The following is a 27,081-nucleotide window of genomic DNA, read 5'->3' as shown; positions in this document are numbered from 1 at the left end:
GTGTTATTGAATTCCAAAAGAAAAATTGGGGTAACCTATTTGTAAAAAAAAAAAAAGAAGTCCATCCATTGTTTTGTTTTTGACAGCTTTTTTGAGTTATTGTAGCTTAATTATCTCTGAAAAATGTGTGGTTAACTTATTGCCACCAATTTCATTTCGGATTTCACTATTCCTTGCTTAGATCTACTTTTCCTCTGTAGTGATAAACTACGCGAAAAACCTTGCGGGGTGGGGGTGGAGGCAACGTCCTTCAACAAGGTAACCCAACGGGTACTGAGCAAAGTGACCGCTAGGAGCCTATAAAGGATCCTAAAAGAACAAAAACAAGCAAAAGTACAGTTTCAATGATAGCGTTTCTTTATTGTTTAAGAAATCAATACAGTTGCCTTGCGCAACATGTTTCAAAGTCACGACACGTCATCTCAGTGTTTTTCGTTCAGTGGATTCTACTGAGTGACCAAGTGAGTGATGTGATTACTGCTATTAACGATAGTAGTAGCAGTAATGAATGCGGATATCTCTCCCGACATCTGAGTATGGCCTAAAGCCACCAGCGGTATTTCTAGTTGACGAATCTTCACAGTCCCAGAAAAAGAACTCGCTTCTGACATACATGCCTCTGACGCGCTGGCACAGATGGGTGTTGGACTTGAGCAGGACGAAGGGGGATTCGGTGGGGAGAATGATGGCATTGGTTGCGTGTCCATCTGATCGACAGCAATAGTAAATTGTGGTGTCTCTGCCATAGGAGCCGTCTGGTAGCTGCCCGCTGTACCCATTTCTATTGCGTGAATCTTCGTCGTCCCAAAAAATCCATCCCGAGTGGAAACCTGTATGATATCACAAATTGTAGAATGTATAAATAAAATGAATTAATAGGCAGTTAAGGGTGACCTGGTATCTGTTATTTAAATCGGTTCCATACCTGCACTTCCTTATTCGTGGAAGTTATCAACAAAATGCAAACAGAAAACTACGAACATTTCCTCTTGTAACTCGTTCAGTCGAGTATTGCATGTTCTCTCTCGCATATCCTTGGGCGACATAATTTTTTGGGGCTTAATGTTTAGACAAACGAACGTTAGTAACAAACAAAAACGTCGTCGTCAGAATTAGATATTAAACTAAACGGACCTCCTTCAAAGCGACTAGCAAAATCTCTCACGGATACACACAATAGTCTATATTACGGTTATGTGCTTAGTGACCTGGCCTGAAATTGGAAGTGAGGCTGGGAGTTACCTTGCTTTTAAACAGACTTCAGTGCCTTTAATGTGTAAATGCTGCCTAATTCGCATTATAATAATAATAATAATAGTAATAATAATAATAATAATAATAATAATAATAATAATAATAATAATAATATACATTTTTAAAATCTTATTTGAAATCACAAGTATAATTTTAGACCAAAATTGTACAACACGAAGTTCAATTACTACTTTATTACACCCATTTTAAAATCACAGAGTTTTTTGTCTTATTTATCCACTTCCGGAAACTCGGTTTTTAATTGGTTATTATTATTGCATTTTTATTTCGATGGGCTAAAAGAAGGATGCAATTTGGAGCAAAAAGAATGGTGTGATTCGTGAATAAATTGCACTGTTGACAGCCAATCAGATTGCAATGATCACCAGTGATTCCAAAATGGGTGTAATAAAGTGGTTTATTACTCCTCTCTTTTACCTATTTCCCGTGGTTCATAAAGTTAGCATCTCATTAACTACAAGAACAAGCATTGTCTCAGCAAGCTGATGACAACACGTTAACTGCATTAACGTGAGTAACTTAGGAAGAAGAGTTTACCCGACCTCTAGGACAAGAGCCCTTCTTCAGAATACAGTACTGTCCTTTAGGCCAGTTAAGGCTGTATTCGGACGCCCTGGCCAGTGTTTTTATGCAAAATTTCCGTTCCATGTCGTTCGCCGCCTTATGTCCCGCCAAATGGTAGGGCGATGACCAAGTGTTCCTTGAGCTGGAATCCTCGGTGTCGTGATAACGGGCTCCACTGTGCCAACTGACCTCTGTTCCCCTTGGGCATCCTGCGTTTGGCATTGGAAGACCGTACGTACCCAACGGCCATGTCACAGGGATCCTTACTTCAGGATCTGAAAATAACACAGAAAAGTAACTAATATTGTTACTGATTATAATCCCATTCAAACCATGTTATTTAGTAAGTGTACCATCGGGGCATTTCCACTTTGGTGAGCGTTTTCGAAAACTAGAGATCTTCGTTTTTCCGAGCTAAGGATCTTCACTTGTCGATCGCTTGTTGTTACTTTTCTTGCTGCCATTGTTGTTCTTGTAATTTTCAACAATCAGAGGAAATAATTCTCAGGCCATCCTCTCCTGAGGATCTCACGTAACCAATCCAGGAATCACTTGCAACGTGTTCCTCTCATAACCCGGCACTACCATAATTTCTTGTGTTGCAAGTTTGGTAGTCAGAGGTACCCTTCGACCAACATACTTAATCCTAAATGTTAACCACCTCACAGTTAGACGAATACATTACATGTTTACAAAGCCTCGTTCCCGTCAATCCGAGTTACTAATATCCCGGATCTGTGGTTCAGTCCCTTACCAACGGCCACGCCATTACATCCCCCCAACCCCCGTTTGATTAGTTGGAAGTAAAACGGTCTCTTTCGCAAATATAGTCTTTATTGTGGTTATCATAGTGCTTATCTCAAATAAAGTGTTTGTATTTGTGGTCCATTGTGAACGTAACTTTCATTCGGGGTCTGTCTTTGCTCTGTGTTGGTCTACTATCAGGTGTTCGATCGCTGAATAATCTCGCAGTTAAACTTCAACTCACCTACAGGGTTTTTAGCATTCTTAAGGCGGGGATATTCATTCAAGGCCCTCTGAACGTATATTTTTCTCCTTTTCAGAAGCGAGGGAGAGCTAAGGCAACGATTGGAATGGCGTTGGTGAATGAGTTTGTAGAAATAATCACCAAAAGCCTCGTAAATGGGGACTAGCTTCAAGCCAATGGGCTCCGGCAAGTTGGGTCCTCCAGACTTAAACTCCACCTTGTTGTGACCGAATCTGGTGCCTCGGGACATGGATTGTTTAAACGCTTTAATGTTGACTTTCAGAGAGGTCCTGTATCCCATGTAACGTCCAGACACGGCTACGGACTTAGCCACCTACAAAACAATTGCGTAAGTGATCTGAGAGCTCAGTAACTTAACACTCCGGTCGGCGTTCAGAGAGGTGGGGAAGCTGCTGTTTTCATTAGTATTAATGTTCCAGGCGCACATACACTGTCGTTCAGCCTGAAGTCTAGTAACCTGCTTAAAGAACCTTTTACAATTCCAAGCGGGGTCCCCACCTTGTACCTAGGCAGACATACGTCTCTACTTGTACTTCCAAGTGTTAGATTAGATACACACTGACGCACACATAACCCAGTCACACCTCTTCACAGGTGCATAGGGCAGCACGGACGGAAGTCTTTTCCAGCGGCCACTGTTTTTTTGCTGAGCCTTGTGCCTCAATCCATGTCATATCCACCCTGCTAAATATTTTTTTCCTCTGTGATGTACTATATTATCCGATTTCTGAACATCCCAAAATTGGTTTAAAAAATTTCAATCAGCTTCAGCGTCCTTTTTTTTTTTCAATCCTCTCCTCGGTGTTTGAATGAAACACTTTCTTGAGTGTTTGATATACCTTCTCATACCACTGAGAGAAATTCAAATTTACATTTGAAGTGTTCCAAACGACCGTTCCCTTTGGCGATTTCCTTTGTTTTGAATTATCAATGCCTTTGAGAAGGTACTATTCTAGGTTTTCCTTGATCATCCCACTGTTCGCCAACCATTTGGCAACCAGTTTAGAACCTGGTGAACAATTCTAGCTCTTCCCATTACAAATAAAATGTGCAAACGTTGAAAAAAAGAAACCACCGACACTTAGTTTAGTTTCCAAAACCAAAGTAATTACTCTGGCTAAACGCAACAGACGTGAAGAACACAACGAGCCAATCAGAATTCAAAGCAAATACATGTAACTAGGGCCAAGCGCGGGAAAACGCGTGCGGCCAGAACACGATTGGTTTTGGTTTGGATTCCCATTGGTAGAGATGGTGGCGCGAGTTTTGTCAACCAATCACAGAGCGCAGTAATGCAAAACCAAAGCAAACGCGAAATTACTTTCGACACAATTGAAAACTGCTCTTTTTGAAAAAATTAATATAAAACAAATGCATAACCCTGTCCTTACGTTTTCCATAGCATACTTGGTGAACTCAGTGTTTGAACTCTTGAAGCGCTCAATTCTTTTCTCTCCCAGTTCCACCTCCACGACAATGTGCTGCAACATGAGGTAAACAGGACTATTTCAATAATTACTTGTTCAGTCTTTATAATAATAATAATAATAATAATAATAATAATAATAATAATAATAATAATAGTAATAATAATAATAATAATAATAGTAATAATGATAATAATAATAATAATAATAATAATAATAATAATAATAATAATAATAATAATAATAATTATAATTATCCAGGGAGCCCACTCGCCTTGGCGGTTTTCAGTGGGGCCCAGCAAATTAAAAATGAAATAAAAAATAAAATTACCTAAAAATTATTTCACAAGATCAAACGAATTTAAAAATAGCTAAAAAATCATCATTCACAAACTTTTAAGCTTTGCCTTAAAAAGGGACAATGATTTGATGTTTTTAAAGTCATTGTCTAAGCTGTTCCAGTCCTTAGAGGCTTGATAAATAAAAGTTTGCTTGCCCCAATTGGTACGCACGCGAGGAAGGTGTAAATCATTACTTCTACGAGTTAGATAATGTACACTGAGTCACAATTTCGGTTGTCACTTTCTCATTTCAATCATTTTATCTCATTTATTGAATGATTACTTTTGTTGTTGCTGCAACAGCTCAATTGTAAAGTGACATTTATACTGTGTTCTTGTTTCTTAAAATTTTCCCTTCACCCAGCAGGGATGGCGCAGTGGTGAAGGCACTCGCCTCCCACCAATGTGGCCCGGGTTTGATTCCCTCACGGCTAGCCTGCGTGCAGACATCTCTTATTTCCTTTGTTCCGAGTGCAACAAAGGAAATACGAGACGTCTGCACGCAGGCTACAATTCCCAGACTCGGCGTCATATGTGGGTTGAGTTTGCTGTTGGTTCTCGTCCTTGCTCCGAGGGTTTTTCTCCGGGTACTCCGGTTTTCCTTCCTCCACAAAAACCAACAATTCCAAATTCCAATGCGACCCGGAACAAACGGTGACCTTTGAACGAGTTCCCAGAGATCTTTTTGGTGCTCTGTGGGTTAACAAATTACATTTTTTATATTTTTCACCCAGGGCCACCCAACGAGAACGTTTGAGAAAAATTACATATTGTCTCCGCTATTAGCGTCTCTAAAGGCAAATTTGTGTAAACTAACGCGGTTTGATACTGAAACTTTAAATCGCAGAAAGGTTTGTGAACGGAATCTTATTATCCGAATGGGCCTTTTGCACTAACTGGTCACTTAGTACAAAATCCACCATACTGAATGGTAAAAGAATGTAGTAGATTCGAACACAAAAGAATTTCAACCTGTCAAGCTTGACTTTCCTTTTTTTCTCGATGTCCCAGTGGAGGATGCCACGCTTCTTGCCATCCAGTATGGCGGATATTTTACCATGTGACCATTTAGTACAAAAGGCCCTTTTAGGAGCAGGTAATGACAGTCTGAAAATAGTAGGGCACTTCATTTTGCCCCCCCCCCCAAAAAAAAAATAGGGGAGCAGGTTTTTCAATGTTACGAAAGTTTAAGGTGATATTTCGCTGAAAATGAACACTATTTTAGTTGTTCTTACCAACGTAATCCGAATTTCAAAAGTGGGATATGCTTTCCGAACAGATATTGACCAAAATGAGCCGTTATGTATCCTTGTCAGTAGTATGCTCCTATCCAAACGAATATTATTTATTTATTTGTTGAGCTTTGCCATGAAATAAATATACAGAAGACACTCAGGCAGGGGAGCCACTACAGCAACAACCAATTACAGTGGTTCGTATACATTTAAGTAATGTTTAGAACACCAGTAGCAGTGTTTTATTGGTTTTAGACCCGATAAAACACGTGCTGGGAGTTTTTTTTGAACGGCTTGAAAAACATTCCGGGAAAAGCTCGTTTCAAGAATATTAGCATACGAGAAAAACATTAAACACCGCATACTAATAAGGAGGAGGTTTTATCGGGTTTTAAAACCACTGCAAGTGATGTTTTTAGTTTAACGACCATTTGATAGGTCAATGGGCTTGTGAAATATTAATGAGTTTTTGAAAATATTATAAAAAATAACATCAAACATGAGGAACACATACATTAATTATCAAAAAAGACTAGAAACAACACGACGGCTGCCGCATCAAACTGCGAACGGCGATGCAGTTAGGGCAGATAGTCCTCCACGATGTTATTGTATCGTCCTGATCAATTGGTATCAAACTACTCACCGTTCCCCACTTCTCAATAAAGTTAAAGTAAACTCTGCTATCATATTGCGTCGGCAAAAGGCAAACAGCAGATGCAAAGTCTTGTGACACTGGAAAGTTCTTGTATCGAGCCAAGTCCAGTTGGTACCGCGCGCGGCCTTTATTGCAGATGTGCTTGTCTTCATAAAACACGTTGCGATAGCTCGACGTCATCCTTTGTATTTCTTTAAACCCTGACACCACGAATAATACAAACGTTAATCGTTCATAACTAAATTACAATGTTAGATTCAATAGTTCTACGTTTTGCGTGTTTTTCCAGCAACCGGCAAATCCCATTGACTTCTGGCTACTATACAGAGTTGTGATGTCATTGACTGAGAGAAAACCTTTCAGAGAATCACACCAAGCCGGCCACATGCCGGCACTGAGGGTGATCACAGTCGGGGTTTGTTACGTCTTTAGTGGTTATTTTACGTCCCCAAATTTCAGACGAAGCCGCCATTTAGACGTGGTCATGCGATTCACATTTGCAGATGTTAAAACAAAGGCAACACCTTCTCCTCAGTTATTTTAGGACCCTGAGTGTTGGTCGGAGAGATGGAAGGCAAACGTTAAACAATTAATAGTTAAAATAAATTATTTATGAAAAGCAATTACGAGGGCCGATGAAAACTTTACTGCGAAGCAGAATCAAGCGGCATTCAAAACAAATCTCTCGACTCCAGGAAGATTTTTTCTTTTTATTTACAATTAACATACTTTAAATTAGTAATAATCAAAGATTAGGGAGTACGTTCGATGATCTCGATCCCAGGGTCTCTCGCTCCTTTGCCAAGTTGGTGATGATGTCATCCGCCCCTGCAAAATGTGCAGGGGATGCCAGATACGCGTCCTAAGAGCCATTCATTCATTGTCCCATACAGTCTCGACTCCAAACGCAATTAGGAGTGCGTTCTTTCTATGTCAAACACAAAAATATGTTACATTCTATACTCCAAGGAGTTACTTCTCACCCTTAATGCCAATCCTGGTTTTTGACCGGCGTGAGGTCAAGCGATGCTTCAAAAATTAACGATGGCAATCGGAATCGAAAAGGCCCGCTTTGGATCCTTGGAACAACATAGCGATGAGCCTGCTGGAAATAGCCTTTAAACCCAAGATCACACGTTTGGCCATGTGTTTGTGTATGTGTCGGTGGGGAAAGCTTCCTATCTTGTTAAATTTTGAAAAATTAATAAAATTAATATGGAATTAATATTCTTACTTGAACTGAGCGTGAAGGCGACATTGAACAGTACTGAACTGTAACCAGCTGCGGAAAGAAGAACAGAAACTTGTTATGCTGCGATATTAGGTCGGGTAAAACCGGGTTGATTGTGACCGTTTAAGTTTGACCACGAAAGTCAGTTTGAAACATATTCTAGACGTCTATAAAAACAAGACAATTCTTTCAAAGTTACGATAAGTTTAACACAATAAAAATTTAAAGCAAGTGATATTGCAGTCTCTATAAGCTCTACTCACGGCTGACTTTCACTTCATCATTGAGCTTTGCTTGATAACTCTTGGGGCCAGGAATGACCTCTTTCTTGTTGGTTGTTAGGCAGGACGCTCGAGGTGCAAAACTGACCTGGTCAGGTACCCTGTACGTGTTGTCAACAGACAGTTTGTTTGAACGCCAGGTGAGCTGAAAGATCTTTCTAGTGACGAATAGTCCAGGATCAACACCTCCTTTCGATATTTCGGCGCCCTCGGGGTTCCCTTTGAGCAGATTGTAACCAACACCCAAGAAGTGAAGACCTTTGGGTGAATTCCTCTGGGAATGAGTAACCACGGCAACAGCAAGAATGACAAGGAATACTCGACTTTGCATGCTCTCCCTGTGATATTGACCTGTTAATGGAAGGAAAGTAGAAGTCGAAAAAAATGGCTTTTAGTAGTCACCTATTTCAACCCTTAAACCGCTGTTCTTGGGTATGCCCATTTTACTATTTGCAACGTTATTGGCTTTTGCGATGTAGGATGTTTTAAACAAGTAACAGGTGCAGGAGGAAGAAAACTTGCACTGCGCATTTAACAGGGCCAACATGTAGTTGTTACACTACGCTGTAACTGCCAAAAAGAACAATCTCTTTGACTCGTGTTTTCGATGGGCTGATGGCATGAGTGACCATGGTCCAGTGCAACAGAATTTTACTCAAATTAAAGCCGTTTAATCGAGGTTGGCCTACAAAGTAATTATAACAAACTAAAAGCAGCCCAAAAATTTGAGCTCTCACCACAGAAGACAAGTCATGCAAAACAAAAAACAAAATTATCGTTATTGTGCATTCTTTTCTCAAGTACCTAAGTTAATGTAACAACATTTTACGCTGCATAGTTTTGTGCTAAGAAAGCCAACACAACTGTCACAAATACAACTGCCAGTTCTGAGTTTTTCAAGGAGTACCCAAGAATGGGCAAATACTTTTTTCTGGAAACAGTAATTGATTAATATTCACTTTTTTAACTGAGCGTGAATTCTTCTTGTGTAGGCAATACAAAAAACTTTATCGGATCCTGGGGAGTCTTCTGATCGGGCTGAGGCGACGTTATTTTGCGATAATGTCGTCTCAAAATTCCGGTTTGTGATTGACTTAAAAACTGTCGCGTAAGCATGATAGCGTGCATTGGGATGTGGCATGACCTGAAGGCTATTTGGTATTGGGAAGAGAGTAGCTCCGAAGAAAATCATGAAAGATGCGTCTTTTCATGATCATCAGATCCAGATGTTTTACTCCCAGGTGCAGGCCTGGAAAGGTAAACGATACAACCTAAAGACTGGGGTTGGAATTAACTGCCGGTGGCTGCTACCAACTCATTAATTTGTCCTGACGAATATTTTCATGGCATTGATTAAGCTGTGTGTCGATGGGTCACTTGCGATATCTGGCCAGTTCTGTATCTTAGACATATGAAAATGCATTTCTCGCGCTTGTTCCACAAAAAGTTCGAATCGTGTTTCCATATCTCTAGTTTCCCAGTGTCACTGGGTTTCAATCTTTTGGAGGCATAGTCGGCAGGGTGAATTTTTGACCTAATATGACGCCATCCTCCAATTACTGCAAAGAAAGTGATAAATCTATTTTCAACGAGAATGTATTTCGGAACGATACCCAGGTCTGTTCAGAAGGTGACGCTGTTACCCTCGGTACGACCTTTGTATTTTCTCTCGGTAATGACGTTCATCTGGATCAACAAGGTAGCTGCCATCAGTTGTAACTTTGGCACACTAATACTACTTCTTAAAGGTCTCACGCGCGATTTCTCTATATCAAAACTGACATAGATCCTTCCTTCCTTGTTGACAAATTGAAGTACGATACTGTTCCATAATCCCTGGCCTTCAGATGCATCTGCAGAGTGATGCAGGTCTACCCTTTCTACTTCTCCAAAGTCACAAGGAATGAACCAGACGGAGGGATTCTGTAATGTTTAAGGTTTCCAAGGCTCTTCTTCCACTCTCTCCACCTTGCTGCCAATTCTGCAAGAAGATTGTCATCCCAGTCATGCTTCATTTCATTGATTGACCTCTCTACCAGGTAGGAGCAAGGGACAAACTTTAACCAAGAGGGGCCCATATTGTTGGGATCGAAGACAGGATCCCTTTACCGGTTTCTGGCTGGATCTTGTTTTAATGAGGAGTTGAATGAATCGTCCTCTAAGTTCCAATGAATACTTGGGGCACGGTCCAAAGGTAAACTGGCACACTTGAAATTTAAATCCTTTTGGGTTGGTGCACGATCCTCTGGACGGAAGGCACTGAGAACTTCTTGATCATTGGACATGAATTTTGTTAACTGAACTCCTCCTTTCGCTAATAACTCCTCTTGAAAGCTGTTTCTTGACCTTGACCACGGCTTGTCTCTGAACTTCTCAAAAGACTCAGGAGGTCTTAAATGTACAGCCAAAAATGCTTGGAGACGAAGTGCCGCCAAAAATATGAAGCAAAAAAATCTGGTTGGTTGTCGGATCCTATGTCAGATCTCCATCTGGAAACCATAAAAAACAGAGGGCACCATGGTCTTTGAAGGAAACAAATACTACATGGAGCATACTGTTTATTTTGAACCTGAAGATAACTTGTAACAACGAGCTTCTGTTCTCTGGTCCCTGCTGTTGCCATTCCACTTGAGAATACTCAGACAAAGGTAGTAGGAATCATACTTGAATGAAAGATAGCCATTTTGACCCTAGCGGCTTACAAGAAGAATTATCGAGCACATGGAGTTTAATAAATCTGATAGACTGTCTCAAGTCACATGACGAATGCGACATAATAACGTTACACCTTTCCTTCTTTAGATAACGAAACTGAACTGTAACAAAAGGTGAAAAGATATACGAAAACGTACGTACTCAAAAAAAATTAACAAAAGGAAAAACGTTTAGCTCTGAACAAAGTCTTTCAAGTAGCTAGGGGGACGAATAGAGCGTCCGCTACGAGTAACTGCACTGTTCTTCTGACACTCAACTGATAATGGAGCTGGCCTGACAACTTGAGGTTCTGGGTCTGATTGCTTGCTGGACAATGTGGCTGGGTAACCTGTGCTGGTTCTGGTTCCGTGTAGACTTTGGGTGGTGGACTGTTGGGAACTGGACTTGGAATTTCAACTTCAGCATCTTTAGCCATGAAGGGTTCTTTCGACTGTCGAAGATGTCTGCGGATCCATCGGAACAATCTGTCATCTTCAGTTCTAACAGCATAGGATCTGGCATCAACTTGTTTCTTAACTTGGGCCTTGGTCCATGTCTTCTTCCATTTGAGGCTTGCGGCTTCATGCGTACAACATCACCCTCATCAAGACTTTCAAGTTCTTTAACATTTCGGTTGAAATAAAGTGTCTGAACTTCTTTCCATTGCAGCTTTCTCTCTCTAACATCCCTGACTAACTGGGGTTCCAGGCGTTCTTTCGAGGTCGGCGACAGTGTTCTGGTACGCCTTCCGAACATCCGCTGTGCAGGTGAACTTTTCATACCTTCAGTCAGGGTATTCCGCCAATCAAGTAGGGCAAGCTGAAAATCGGAGTTGGTGCTAGCAGCTTTCTTCATCAAATTCTTGGATGTCTTTACTACATTTTCAACTTTTCCGTTGCTCTGCGGATACTCAGGTGAACTGGTAATGTGTTCGAACTCGTACATTGCGGCAAAAGCTGAGAATTCGTTCGAATTGAAGGGTAGACCATTGTCACTGTGGAATATATCTGGAATTCCATGCGTGGCGACGCGTTTCTTCAACTTTCCAATCACTACGGCTCCTGTCTTTGCCTTTTGTAGCTCATAGATCTCGAAGTAATCTGAGTAATAGTCGACTGTGCACAGGTATTCGCAGTTATGGAATGTGAATATGTCGCAGCCAATCTTTTCCCAAGGGCGTTGTGGGAGTTCGTGGCAAATTAAACGCTCTTTCTGTTGCGCAGGCTGAAAGGTATTGCAGGTTTCACACTTTGAGATGAATTCTTCCAGTTCTCTGTTTATGTTGGGCCAATACACAACTTCCCGTGCCCTTCTCAAACAGCCTTGAATACCGATATGGGATCGGTGTAGCGTTTCTTTGATCTTGGGTCTCACCTTGGACCTTTGAAAACGACACCATCTTGAGCAACCAACTCGTCTCTGACTTTGAAGTAGTGGTGGAGCTCTGTAGGTAGGCTTTCTTTATGGCTGGGCCATCCATTCAGTATCACTGCTTTCAAAGACTGCATGACAGGGTCTTTAGCAGTTTCCTCACGGATTTCTTGAATCTGAGGCTCGGATACTGGCAAGAAATTTACAGAATGGATTCTCTCTACTTCCTGATCTGCCTCTCTTAGATGGCGTTCCTATGGTAGGTATGCTCTGGAAAGTGTATCGGCAAAATACATCTTGGGATCACGCCTGTACTTGATGTCTACGTCATACTGCATTAGCTTCATCAACAAATGCTGTAATCTTTTGGGAGCAGCAGCAAGAGGTTTCTTAGCAATCGTCTCCAACGGCTTGTGGTCTGTCCACGCGGTAACTCTTCTGCCGTATACATATTGATGATTATGCTCCACGCCGAACACTTGTGCAAGTAGCTCTTTCTTGATTTGCGAGGCAGTTTAGCTCAGCTTTCGTCGAAGATCTCTAGCCGGCATATGTTGCAGGTTGACCTTTCTACATGAGCGTGAAGCCGATTCCTTTATCTGAGGCATCACCTTCTCCTTCAGAAGGTTCACTTGGAGTGAAGAACTTCAAAACTGGAGCGGTAGACACAGCTTTCTTGATCTTCACAAAGGCTACTTTTTGCTCTTGAGACCACTCCCAGGGTGCATCTTTATGTGCCAGTCTGTAGAGGAACTCAGACATATCAGACAGGTCTAGGAATCTTGAGAGGTACTTGACTGTGTTAACAAATTAAAGCGCTGTACGGCTTGAACATCTTCAGGTTAAGGCATGTTGCACATAGCTTCTACCTCTAGGGGATCGGGTTTTAATCCTTCGCTGGTTAGCAAGTGACCGACGAATGGAACTTGGGAGCATTTGAACAAGAACTTCTCTCTATCGAGCTTAATGTTCCTTTCTTGACATCTTTCTAGGAGGTTTTGTAAGTTCCTATCATGGCTGACAGGGTATCACCCTCTCCTGTAATCAGCAGGTCGTCAAAGATTCTCTGTACGCCAGGTAGCCCTTCTAAAGAATGATCAAGCTTTGGAAAGTGGTCAGCAAAGACGACTCGTTGTCAAGCTCGGGAAGAATATCTTCGGTCACAGGTAGTGGGTAGTGTGAATGCTTCAGTGCCTGATTCAGGTGGACTGGGTCGATGTAGATCCTCAATTTTCCATTGGGCTTTTCAACCACGACGAGACTTGACACCCATCCGTTAGGTTCCTTTACTTTGCGAATCATTTCTAGACACTCTAGACGATCTACTGTAGCTCAGATTTCAACTTCTCTTTGAGTGCAAATGCGATTCGGCAAGGTGGATTGATCACTGGTGTGACTGCCTTGTCAATTTCAAGGTGAAGTTTTCCTTCCATGCAGCCCTGTCCTTTGACCACGTCTCCAAATTCGTGCTGACTTGTTGAATATTCTCATGCTGAGCACTGTCATTAGATTCATTTGCTGAGAAGTGCGAGATCCAGTCAGCGGTGTGTGGTCTCCTTTCACAACAACATATTCGAGATTGTTCTTCTTGTTGTTCTTGGGGTTACGCATTCTCTCGACATGTTCCCAAAACTGGCATGGTAGATTTGCTGTCCAACTTTAAGGTACGGTCAGAATCAACAATATTTGTTCCGGACGGTTCAAACTTCTGCGGCAAAACATTACATGAAGCTCCTGTGTCAATCTGCATTTGGACACTCAGGGGCGGATACAGGGGGGGTGGATAGGGTGGATATCCACCCCCATTTTTCAGTAAAAAAAAATTCGAAATGTCACTTTATTTGAAATAGAAAAGAAAGAAAGAAAGAAAAATTAGCTCTCGCTCATGTCTGGTTGTTGTTACGCCACGTTTCGTCGTCTGCCGCCACTTTTCGCGCAAAAGTTCGCAAGGAAGCCATTTGACAACGCCTAGTGAGGCGGAGTAAGATTCTGATGGGCTCATCAGTGATAATAACAGAAATGACAGGCCTGAACGGCTCACTGCGTTATGTGGTGTACATTTTTATGAACGCTGCCTTTATATTTTTGCCCTAACGAGCATGTCCTTAAGAGATTGTCCTCTCTTGTAGGATGTAATTGGCAGATTTTTGAATATGTTTCTCAGCAAAGGCTGATTTTGTATGAACGTAAATTAACTTCCAGTTTTGCGTAAATTTAATAGTAGGATGGAATTTGTTAGCTTGTTCAATGAACAGGTTAATTCCCTTTTCGTCACTATCCCACAGTGAGAAAATGTCATCAATAAAACGTTTCCATTCTATTGGTTTTGTTTTGCTTTGACTTATCATTTTTGGTTCAATATCGGCCATAAAGATGTTTGCAAATGCAACGGCCATTTTTGTACCCATTGCAGTTCCATGGGTCTGAAGGTAATTTTTTTCCAACAAATTGGAATGAATTTTCCTGAAGGATAAGTTTAAGCATTTCTTTGAGGTAGTGTGACGGTATAAGAGGTTTATTGTTGTGGAATGCCTCGTATGCTGTGCATACTGTTGTAATACCCTCCTCCTGTGGTATATTTGTATACAAGCTTGTTACATCCATTGATACTAAGATAGTATCTTGAGAGACCTTTGTCTTTTCTATGAAGTTTACGAAATCCGTGTATCTTTTAGATACGATTTCTGTTTTTGTGCGATGGGCTGAAGTAATTTGTCCACAAAAGATGATAATCTTTCTGTGGGGCCTTCACAGCCCGAAATTATCGGTCTTCCGACCGGATTTGGTTTGTGGATCTTAGTAAGGGTGTAAAATATTGGTATTCTTGGCGGATCTCGCGTTTGAGAAAAGCATTTCTTTGTCATGTCATCAATGAAGTTATTTTGATGCAATTGTGCGACAAGCCCGTGAACTCTTTGTGATGTTTCCACCGTCATGGGAGTTTGGAGAGGTTTATAATGTTCTCTGTTGTCGAGTTGAATTTGAGCTTCTTGTTTATTTTTTAGTCAGGGCATTTTCTCTACCACCCCTCAATAAATATGGTCTGCCATCCACCCCCCCCCCCCCTTTTGAAATCCTGGATCCGCCCCTGACACTTTTTCCCGCGATTTCCATTGTAGCGAAGATTCTCTTTCCGGGAAGGCTGTCTTCGTTCACTGTGTGCACACGTCCTGCACTCGAGTCGAAGGTTACAGACAATAATTCTTCGGAGGAATAATCCGGATCGACCATGTTAACACCGTTCTGTGATCGGCCACTTCTACTGGGCGCACTGATGCGCATTTCGGCAAAATGTTTTGGTTTGCTGCAAGCGCTAGCACCGCACACTTTTCCAAGCGCAGGACATTTGTTGCGTTGCTTGATGTGACTTCTACCGCAGTATTTACAACAGTTCAACAGATCTTCTTTAGGCTCAGGTACGGGCTTGTTTGGACCATTGCCGCGTCATTTTGGTGGCGCTTTAGATTTTTTTCGCCTGTCTAATGCATTCACAGAATCAACTGGCGTGCCTGTACTTGTTGATACTCCGCTGATCAACTTAAGATGAGCGCTGGTGGCTTCGGCAGATCTGCAGATAACCAAACACTTTTCAAGCAACAACTTGAGCTCTTGTAACAGCTTTCGTCGAACGTTGTTCTCGGTGATACCACAGACAAGTCGATCGCGAATCCTTTCATCTTTCAAAACACCGAATTCGCACGTGGCTGCCAAAGCTCACAGTGCTGTTGCGTAGACATCGATGGATTCGTGAGGCTCTTGTTTTCGGTTGTTGTACCGATAACGCTCGAAGATAATATTTGTCTGGCCAATGCAATGAGAGTTCCATAGATGTAAAACGACGTTTGTGTCCTATTTCTCGTCTTCAGAGCGAAACGGTCGACCATTGTGTACTTCGAGCGCTTCGGCGCCAATGCACATGATAAAGGTCGTCACACGAAATTTACTTTCTTTTTCGTTTAGCTTCGTTACAGTTTAATATGCATCCCAGACTTGCTTCCATTTTTTCCAGTTATCGAAGAGTTTGCCTTTTAATTCCAGCCGTCCTTGTGGAGGTACATTCGTCGTAAAACTCGGCAAAGAAACTTGCTGTGTTCAACCAGCGGATGGCAAAGAACACTTGCTGTGTTGAACCAGCAGTCGAGTCAGAGACGTCCAAGTTTTCCGTCATTTCTCGATTATACCGGTCACTCGTGAAGGTTTCTATCTGTATTTCGAGGACAACGATAACTTAGAAGAAGACTTCTGACACCATGTTGCGATTCCACTTGAGAATACTCAGACAAAGGTAGTAGGAATCAGACTTTAATGAAAGATAGCCATTTTGACTCCAGCGGCTTACAAGAAGAATAATCGAGCACATGGAGTTTAATAAACCTGATAGGCTGTCTCAAGTCACGTGACGAATGCGTGACATAACGTTACACCTGCAGCAACTGATCTTTTGAAGAGATGCCTTCAGGCTTGGAGGCGCAATGAAATACCAACCTAGGTTCATTAGGCTTCCTTACTCGCTCAGGGAGTAGGAACCTCCTCATCTTGGACTCGTCTTAAGGTTCCTTCTGCTTGATGACACTGGTATATTGCCTATGAAACTCAGGATCCCTTTCCATCTTCTTGTTGAAACAGTATAGTATCTTCTTTGCACCTAAGATACTATATAGAAGGAAAGCACTTAGGGAGGACTGTGTCGGAATTGGAGTTTGAAATAGTAATGGTCATTAACAAGCACTGCTGATTCAGCCATGATCTGCTTTGCTCTACGGTCTGTTCAACATTTGCGAGGGTTTTTGTGAATTCAGTATTACACGAGCGTTCCAACTGCATCCGGTCGGACCATACACTGTCTATCCTAACGGTGTACTCACAACGTGTTACTGGCCTGCCTGATTCTTTTCCTGATCTCAGAATATCCGGTCTATCACAACCAATAAGGATAGAGACATTGTGTTCCTCTATTTTGGGAAGACTAAGGCCATCAATTTAAATTTCGCGTGCTATATGCAAATAAAGACGTTTTTAAATTTTCGTTTTTCTCAAAAACTATAGCAGACTGGAACTGCCTCCCAGAGGCCATTGTTTCGTCAACTTCTTTGAAAATATTTAAACATAGGTTATTAGCTTTTCTTAAGTATTAGTATAGTTTTCTTTATTTGACTTTTGTATCATTATTTTATATATTGATATATCTGTATTTTATTCATTTACTAATTTTATTTATTTTTACGATTGGAGTGATGTCTAATGATTTTACCGACCAAATAACATGTAAATGTAAATCATGGTGTGGCCACCTTCTCAATTCTTTGTTACCGGCAAAGTTCTTCTCTCTAATAGGCAGGCTTTCAGTCGTTAACAACTGGTCGAGAGTAAACCTTGTCTTACCATCTAGCGCTTCTATATTCAGACAAAACTCGTCGACCGCCTTCATAATTGAACACTCAGGTAGTGAATGTACTGTTACTTTGGTGGTTAACTTATTGGTGGGCTTGGCGTGCGAGAACTTGGCTTTGGTTCTAGAACCGGAGCTGACCCATCGAAGTTTTCGCGTGACGGTTGTTCCTTTCGACCGCAACCTTCTTCAGTTCCATTTCAGCTTGCATCTTCCATTTTGCGAGCTAATTCGGCCTAGCTTCGCTCGCATTCTCCCTCGATTTCTTCGTCTTCTTCTTCTTCTTTTTCTTTTTCTTTGCACTTCTTTTCGTTCTTGTAACTTAAGTTGGCCACAACTAAATGTCCAGCTCCGGCTTTTCGCTTTCAAATCCACCGCTCTGGCGATTGGAACTTGAACTTACTTCAAATCGATAATTTTCGTCGGCACGCTCTGTCTCGAACTGCAAATTAATTCCGACCCCAAATCTGCCTCTTCGAGTTATGCAGCGTGATGTGAGGAAATTGTGTTTTTCTGGCGTAGTTCTTCATTCCGCGGCAATTCCTTTACGAGCGACGTACGTCTTACTTTATCCGACATTTACATGAAAGATTATCGACGTCGATTTCCGAGAATTTCAGGTAATATCTATTGAAAAGGCCAAATCGTTAGGGATTCGCATTGAATAACCAGAATATATAGTGTGTTGTCTCCTAAATCTTATGGAAATTAACTGATGCAATTGTTGCGATGCCGCATTTTGTAAAAGAAGAAAATAGTGATGGTCCCGTGGATATTTTGTCCAAAGGACGAGAAATGAACATGGGATGAAAGACGTGCCTAAGAGACTGCAGTATACTGAAAATGAAAGCTGCGTATGTAGAATAAGGTTAAGAGAAAAATTAGCGTCGCTTAAAGGACCGCTCGATTGTGTAAATATCACGGAAGTTAATTGGTTATAGCAAGGTTTGTTCATCAAGGTTTGTTCATCACTGACGATGGCAGAGGAGTTGCCGAAACATGTCTTTCAAATTTAAAAGTCTTGTTCTCTTCATTAAGATTGTTACAAAATTGCTGCTTTTACGTCCTTTTTATAACAAGATATAACACTCATCTGTCAACTTACCAAGGTTTGGACACAGCAACGATAATTCTACCGAAAACCAAAGAGCTTTAAAAAGAATCGATCGATCGGGACTCCAAATACAAGAATTATAATTGTTTTCAAAATTTCACAGGGGGAACTCTTGAATAAGGTGGCCTGTAGATTTTTCATTGGTTAAACGGGGGACCGAAAACTCGTCCAATTTTCGTATCTGAATATGACGTTACTTCCGGTTGATAAAACGCCGATTAGTTTTGCATCTCGGCGAAGGGGGAAGACGGGCTCTCGATTGGGTATATATTTTTCTGCTAAAGAATTTTGTACACTGAATATCAACGATAGTGCGGAGATATCGTCTCGACTTTTTCAGCAAACATTTTGAGAAAGTGGAATGATTAGTATATACTATTTCCATGGATTCCGAAAATGACCGAGACAGCGAAGCGCCCCGTACTGCAACCCAGAGCCATCAATGTGCGGTCAGATATTTGGCTCTAATCGCTCTTATGTATTTAATCTTTAAATTTTTCGTCATTTCCTTTAGAGTTTAGTTGATTTTAGTTACCCGAAATATAGGTATCTTTGGACTCTGGAGTAAGCAGTGTGTTGAATACCACGCGTGTTGCCCCATGTCAATCGAGGGGCTGTGTTACTCCCAACCGTCACTTACTGTCTTTTAAACTGTTAATAGCCGTGTATATTTCAGATATTTGCATTACGAGTGTTTTGTTCCGTTTTATAATCTAGTGAAAAATATTATCTGAATTTTGTTGTGAACTGTTACCGATTCATGTTTTAGTTTTGCTGGTTTTTCTCTTCTTTCCCGCCAAGGCGATTTTTGAACTCGCTCTCATGTTTTCGTCGCTCAACTATCCGTGAGAGAAAAAAAAAAAAAGAGATAACTCGTAGTCTAAGTAATTTTAATAGTAAATGGTTAATAGTGGGCGAACGGAATTGTCCACGGGCGATTATCCCACATTTTATTTTTGAATAACAAACTTTCCATAAGAAGGACATGGAATATGAAAAGAGATCTCGCACTCACAAAGAACAACCGCATGCATCATGTCCTTGGAAACAGTTCGCCGGAAAAACCTCGTCACGTCGGGGATAATCGATCTAATGACCGTTTTTCAGAAACTATCGGGTTCTTTTCATGCTGCGAAAATGAACACAATTTTTCATTTCATCTGAAATTCCTCCCGAGGAGAAAGTTCTAGACTGAAACATGGAAACCTGTTAGTCGTATACAACAGGTGTGAGTTCCGTAAATCAACCGATGCAATTGCTGCGATGCCGCACTTTGTCAAGCAGTTATTTAATCTTTTCAATTTCATATTCTAAGGCGAGAAATGAAACTACAATGCCTTGTTTACGAAAACTCCCGAGCACTATAATTACAATGTAAGCAATGAAACATCTAATGTTTTGCAGCATGGTTTCAAAATCAAGACGAATTTCACAGAACAATTAAAGAAATGACACCTTAGCAACTAAATAAGTGCCTCAAAAAGTTTTAATTGTTCGCAAGAAAGCGAGACGGAACTTTCTACACAACAAGAAATTGCTTACCGCGCGGCGCGCGAGATTTAGAAATCTCGAAATCGCTTCGCGCCTCGGTAAGTATCCGCCACTATTCACCTCCACTTCGGTGAATAATTGTTTAGTATGCTGAGAATGAAAGCTGAGACTCCAGAAATAAGGATTTCTTCTCTAAAGTTGACACAAGGGACTGTTGCATAAGGTAGCATGTAGTTTAACCATTGCCTAACGCATGACTGTAAACTCGTCAAATTTTCGTATGTGAATAATAAATTACTTCCGGTTGATAAAACACCGATCAGCTTCGTATCAACTTCTTCGCGAGGTTGATAGCTATATTAGGACTCTCGGTTAGGTATATTTTCTAGATTTCTTTTTTAAAACCGGCACTGCTAGAGAATTTTGTTCGCTGAATATCAAGGATAGTGCAGGAATTTTTCCTTTATTTTATCAGCAAACATTTTAACAAAAGAGAAATGCTTGCTACACTACAGTTTTAACGGGAAATAGCAAACAAAGAATAAGTGGCAGGCCTAAGCGGAAGATTTCGCACTAGCGGAAATACACGCTCTTTTAGCCATGTACGTTTGGCTCTGGTCACTTGATTCATCAAACCATAAATGTTTCATCATCTCCTTTAGAGGATAATTGTTTGTAGTGAAATAAAATATATATTTCCTTTACGAGGTCTGTAGTTATGCCAGCCATGTCGCTCCATGTACAAGCCGTGAATACAACAACTTTATTAAGGAGTCCTGTTAGGTTACATCATTCTTAATTTACAATAATTCAAAAAGAGATCACAAAATTATATTATAGCTAACGTATTGATAAACACGTTTTGAACAAATAATTAAGTTCATTCATTCATTCATTCATTCATTCATTCATTCATTCATTCATTCATTCATTCATTCATTCATTCATTCATTCATTCATTCATTCATTCATTCATTCATTCATTCATTCATTCATTCATTCATTCATTCATTCATTCATTCATTCATTCATTCATTTTACGTTCACTTCTAGCCAATCCATCCTACAAAGTGAGAAGTTCACTTTTGGCTTATCTTTTAAATTCTTTTATTCTCTTAAAACTTCTCAGTGTTTCCGGTTACTGAAACCATCATATGATCTTCTAGCTCGGTAAAGAAAAAATGAAAACCTTGGCCTGTAGAGATATGGAAATTTTAACTGAAAGGTTGTGTCGCTCCCACTGTCAAGTCACTGTCATTGTCAACTGTCGAGTTAGTATTAGCTGTGCACACTCTATCGTATCCCAAGCATTTTGTTCCTGTTTATGGTCTAGTGAAAGATATTACTTCCCTGTATTTGTGAAATGTTACCAATTCATACTGAGAACCCTTTACTTTTGACCAGTGTTGCTGAAGTTCCATTCACAGATCCATTTTGCATTCTGTGTTTTCAGTTTCTTGCCACTGAGTAATGTTACAACCACGAAAATTTTAAAACATTAATTCCAACTTCCTGATGTGAAAGTTTCCTGTTTGATTAGTGATGTTTGATTGTGGACATGATCTGTCATCTTTTAAGCAGTGCGTTGAATACCTCTCATGTAGCCCCATGTCAATCGAGGGGCTATGTTGCTCCCAACCGTCACTTACTGTCTTTTAAGCTGTTAATAGCCGTGCATATTCAGATATTTGCATCACGAGTGTTTTGTTCCGTTTTATAATCTAGTGAAAAATATTACTTGAATTTTGTTGTGAACTGTTACTAATTCATGTTTTAGTTTTGCTGGTTTTTCTCTTCTTTCCCGGCATCGCGAATCCTTGCCCAAGGCGATTTTTGCACTCGCTCCCGTATTTTCGTCGCTTAACTATCCGTGAGAGAAAAAAAGATATAACTCGTAGTCTAAGCATTAAAAATCGTTTAGTCGGTTTATCAATTGGTAACTGAAGATTCAAAGAAAACTAACCTTTCAGGTTAAAAGTCGGCGAACGGAATTTTCCACGGGCGATTATCCCACATTTTGTTTTTGAATTACAAACTTTCGAGAGGAAGGACATGGAATATGAAAAGAGATCTCGCACTCACAAAGAACAACCGCAAGCATCATGTCTTTGGAAATAGCTCGCCGAAAAAACCTCGTCACGATTTACAGGAGTGACAATCAACTCGATAAAAGGTCTGGCCTCACAGTTGAAATTGAAAGCAGAGCCTTGCTTGTTTATAAAAAAGACCTTTACTTAAAGCTTAAGCTCAGGGGTACTGGACGATTCCCTTCGGGGAGTATCTATTGGAAAGGCCTAAATCGCCCCGGGATCCCTGTGGAATAATGGTCAGGTGAAAAGGTAGTCGTCTCTGTTGGGTTTTTTCACCAAGAACGTATGCAATTTATTTCTTACCTTAAAACTTTAAGCGAGAGAATCGGAAGAGATCAAACTGCGCTTACAAATATCCCTTTCCAGGGCCCCAAAGCGATATAGATCTGTGAAAAGCACCAAAAGACCGACTTGAATTATTTCTTTAGATATTCTCGTTGAGTGCGCAGGTAGGTGGTTTAGAACTTTGTTATTATCAGGCATAATCGATCCAATGACCGTTTTTCAGAAACTATCGGGTTGCTTTCATGCCGCGAAAATGAACACAATTTTCCATTTCATCTGAAATTCCTTCCAAGGAGCAAGTTTTAAACTGAAACATGGAAACGTGTAAGTCGTATACAACAGGTGTGAGTTCCGTATAATGGGTAAATAACGCTTCCTAAATGATGGAAATCAACTTATGCAATTGCTGCGATTCTGCACTTTGTCAAGCAAGACAATGTTGCTGATCTCAGAGATATTTTGTTTGATATACGAGAACTGGTGGGTACAAATCAATAGTTGACTTGAGCATGAGATGAAAGACGTGTTAATGTAGATTGCAGTGTGCTGACAATGAAAGCTGCGCTTGCAGGAAACACTCTTTTTTATATCATGATAAACTGAAGAATATTGTTTTTTCTGCCCAGGCTGAATATTCTTATTTTTCTGCCGATGTTAGGCTGTAAATATTATTGTGAATATTCTTAGATTATAGCGTGTGACATTTCCGTTTTAGAATGTATTGGGGTATCAATTACAAGTGTTTGGTGTCCAGATCGGTATCATTTGGCTAGTGTAGGTTTTTATGGTTTTATTGGCTAGTTTTGCCGTTTAGAGAAAGGAAGACTTTTATACGGATTTAGTTAAAAGCGTATAGTTGTATTGTATTTAGATATTTTAAACACACAAAATTACATTCTTTTTCAAATCGCAGCTTCGGGTTTATTCTTAAAATATTTTTAAATTTCGCAAATTTCAGCCTCGATATTGTTATAAAATAAATTCCTATAAAAAAAACTGTAAGATACAGAGAAAATTAGGGTCGCGGAAGGGGCCGCTCTATTATATTAATAACACGGAAGTTAATTGATTATAATAAAGTATAACAGTCATTGGTCAACTTACCTAGGTTTAGACACAGCAAAGATTATCAGGCGTACCGAATACGAAGAAAGAGCTTGAAACAGAGTCGATAGATGAACACTGAGAATCCAGAAACAAGGATTTCTTCTCTAAAGCTGACATAAGGGACTGTTGCATAAGGTAGCATGTAGTTTAACATTATTGTCAAACGCAATACTGTAAACTCGCCAAATTTTCGTTTGTGAATAATACATTACTTCCGGTTGATATAACACCGATCAGCTTTGCATCAACTTCTTCGCGAAGTTGATAGCTACTCTCGGTTAGGTATATTTTCTAGATTTTTTTTAAAACCGGCACTGCTAGAGAATTTTGTTCGCTGAATATCAAGGATAGTGCAGGGATTTTTCCTTTATTTTATCAGCAAACATTTTAACAAAAGAGAAATGCTTGCTACACTACAGTTCGACGGGAAATAGCAAACAAAGAATTAAGTGGCAGGCCAAAGCGGAGGATTTCGCACAATCAAACCATGTGCATCCATAGGCATTCACACGTTTGGCTCTGGTCACCTTGATTCATCAAACCATAAATGTTTCATCATCTCCTTTAGAGGATAATTGTTTGTAGTGAAATAAAAATATATGTTTCCTTTAGGAGGTCTGTAGTAATGCCAGTCATGTCGCTCCATGTACAAGCCGTGACTACAACAACTTTATTAAGGAGTCCTGTTAGGCTATATCATTCTTAACTTACAATATTTCAAAAAGAAGTCACAAAATTACATTATAGCTAACGTATTGACAAACACGTTTTGAACAAATAATTAAGTTAATTAATTAATTCATTCTATACGTTCACTTCCAGCCAATCCATCCTACAAACTGAGAAGTTCAGTTTTGGCTTATCTTTTAAATTCTTTTATTCTCTTAAAACTCCTTGTTTCGTTACTGAAACCATTATATGATCTAGCTCGGTAAAGAAAAAATGAACTTTAGCCTGCAGAGCTATGGAAATTTCAACTGAAGGGTTGTCTCGCCCCACTGTCAAGTCACTGTCACTGTCAACTGTCGAGTTAGTATTAGTTGTGCACACTCTATCGTATCCCAAGCATTTTGTTCCCGTATATGGTCTAGTGAAAGATATTACTTCCCTGTATTTATGAAATGTTACCAATTTATACAGAGAACCCTTTACTTTTGACCAGCGTTGCTGATGTTCCATTCATAGACCCATTTTGCATTCTGTGTTTTCAGTTTCTTGCCACTGAGTTATGTTACAGCCACGAAAATTCTAAAACATTAATTCCAACTTCCTGATGTGAAAGTTTCCTGTTTGATTAGTGATGTTCGATTGTGGACATGATCTGTCATCTTTTAAGCAGTGTGTTGAATACCACTCATGTTGCCCCATGTCAATCGAGGGGCTGTGTTAATCCCAACTGTCAGTTGATGTCTTTGAAGCTGTTAATAGCCGTGCATATTCAGATATTTGTATCGCGAGTGCTTTGTTCCGTTTTATAATTTAGTGAAAAATATTACTTGAATTTTGTCGTGAACTGTTACTGATTCATGTTTTAGTTTTGCTGGTTTTTCTCTTCTTTCCCGGCATCGCGAATCCTTGCCCAAGGCGATTTTTGCAGTCGCTCCCGTATTTTCGTCGCTTGACTATCCGTGAGAGAAAAAAAGATATAACTCGTAGCCTAAGCATTAAAAATCGTTTAGTCGGTTTATCAATTGGTAACTGAAGATTCAAAGAAAACTAACCTTTCAGGTTAAAAGTCGGCGAACGGAATTTTCCACGGGCGATTATCCCACATTTTGTTTTTGAATTACAAACTTTCGAGAGGAAGGACATGGAATATGAAAAGAGATCTCGCACTCACAAAGAACAACCGCAAGCATCATGTCTTTGGAAATAGCTCGCCGGAAAAACCTCGTCACGATTTACGGGAGTGACAATCAACTCGGTAAAAGGTCTGGCCTCACAGTTGAAATTGAAAGCAGAGCCTTGCTTGCTTATAAAAAAGACCTTTACTTAAAGCTTAAGCTCAGGGGTACTGGACGATTCCCTTCGGGGAGTATCTATTGGAAAGGCCTAAATCGCCCCGGGATCCCTGTGGAATAATGGTCAGGTGAAAAGGTAGTCGTCTCTGTTGGGTTTTTTCACCAAGAACGTATACAATTTATTTCGTACCTTAAAACTTAGCTAGAGAATCGGAAGAGATCAAACTGCTCTTACAAATATCCCTTTCCAGGGCCCCAAAGCGATCTCTGTGAAAAGCACCAAAAGACCGACTTGAATTATTTCTTTAGATATTCTCGTTGAGTGCACCAGTAGGTGGTTTAGAACTTTGTTATTATCAGGCATAATCGATCCAATGACCGTTTTTCAGAAACTATCGGGTTGTTTTCATGCTGCGAAAATGAACGCAATTTTCCATTTCATCTGAAATTCCTTTCGTAGAGCAAATTCTAAACTGAAACATGGAAACCTGCTAGTCGTATACAACGGGTGTGAGTTCCGTATAATGGGAAAATAACGATTCCTAAATGATGGCAATCAACTGATGCAATTGCTGCGATGCCGCACTTTGTCAAGCATGAAAATGTTGATCTCAGAGATATTTTGTTCCATCAGTATACGAGAACTGGTGGGTACAAATCGATAGTTGACTTAAACATGAGATGAAAGACGTGTTAATGTAGATTGCATTATGCTGAAAATGAAAGCTGCGCTTGCAGGAAACACTCTTTTTTATATCATGATAAACTGAAGAATATTGTTTTTTTCGGCTCAGGCTGAATATTCTTATTTTTCTTCCGATGTTAGGCTGTAAATATTATTGTGAATATTCTTAGATTATAGCGTATGACATTTCAGTTTTAGAATGTATTGGGGTATCAATTACAAGTGTTTGATGTCCAGATCGGTATCATTTGGCTAGTGTAGGTTTTTATGGTTTTATTGGCTAGTTTTGCCGTTTAGAGAAAGGAAGACTTTTATACGGATTTAGTTAAAAACATATAGTTGTATTGTATTTACATATTTTTAACACACAAAATTATATTCTTTTCAAAATCTCATCCTCGGGTTTATTCTTAAAATATTCTTAAATTTCGCAAATTTCAGCCTCTATATTCTTATGAAAAAATTCGTATTTCAAAAAACTGTTAGATACAGAGAAAATTAGGGTCGCGGAAGGGGCCGCTCTATTATATTACTATCACGGAAGTTGATTGGTTATAATAAAGTATAACAGTCATTGGTCAACTTACCAAGGTTTAGACACAGCAAAGATTATCAGGCGTACCGAAAACGAAGAAAGAGCTTGAAACAGAGTCGGTCGATGGACACTGAGACTCAGAAATAAGGATTGCTTCTCAAAAGTTGACACAGGCGACTGTTGCATAAGGTAGCATTGTCAAACGCAATACTGTAAACTCGCCAAATTTTCGTATGTGAATAATACATTACTTCCGGTTGATATAACACCGATCAGCTTCGTATCAACTTATTCGCGAAGTTGATAGCTACTCTCGGTTAGGTATATTTTCTAGATTT

The 27,081-nt window shown here is 40.1% G+C and overlaps 1 protein-coding gene and 1 pseudogene across 4 annotated transcripts; both read right to left on the bottom strand.

Annotated features, from left to right (window-relative positions):
* Positions 1-336: 336 nt before the first annotated feature.
* LOC146454349 (uncharacterized) lies at positions 337-26,865 on the bottom strand. Of its 4 annotated transcripts, none has more exons than XM_085095493.1 (8): positions 26,796-26,865; positions 8,004-8,372; positions 7,744-7,791; positions 6,498-6,709; positions 4,240-4,329; positions 2,828-3,161; positions 1,818-2,114; positions 337-830 (listed from the first exon to the last, which is right to left on the bottom strand). In XM_085095493.1, exons 2-8 carry the CDS (start codon positions 8,350-8,352, stop codon positions 484-486), a joined length of 1,677 nt encoding a protein of 558 aa, XP_084951619.1. In that variant the 5' UTR covers positions 8,353-8,372; positions 26,796-26,865; the 3' UTR covers positions 337-483. The 4 variants fall into 4 exon arrangements, with proteins under 4 accessions (XP_084951619.1, XP_084951620.1, XP_084951618.1 ...); XM_085095494.1 differs by lacking the exon at positions 26,796-26,865 and adding an exon at positions 23,560-23,675; XM_085095492.1 differs by lacking the exon at positions 26,796-26,865 and adding an exon at positions 18,581-18,707.
* LOC146454350 (uncharacterized) lies at positions 10,823-11,770 on the bottom strand (annotated as a pseudogene).
* Positions 26,866-27,081: the final 216 nt, after the last annotated feature.

Source organism: Pavona decussata, unplaced genomic scaffold (assembly GCF_977016875.1).
Source record: "Pavona decussata unplaced genomic scaffold, jaPavDecu1.1 SCAFFOLD_302, whole genome shotgun sequence".
NCBI lineage: Eukaryota > Metazoa > Cnidaria > Anthozoa > Scleractinia > Agariciidae > Pavona > Pavona decussata.
This window is presented reverse-complemented; position numbering and strand designations above follow the sequence as displayed.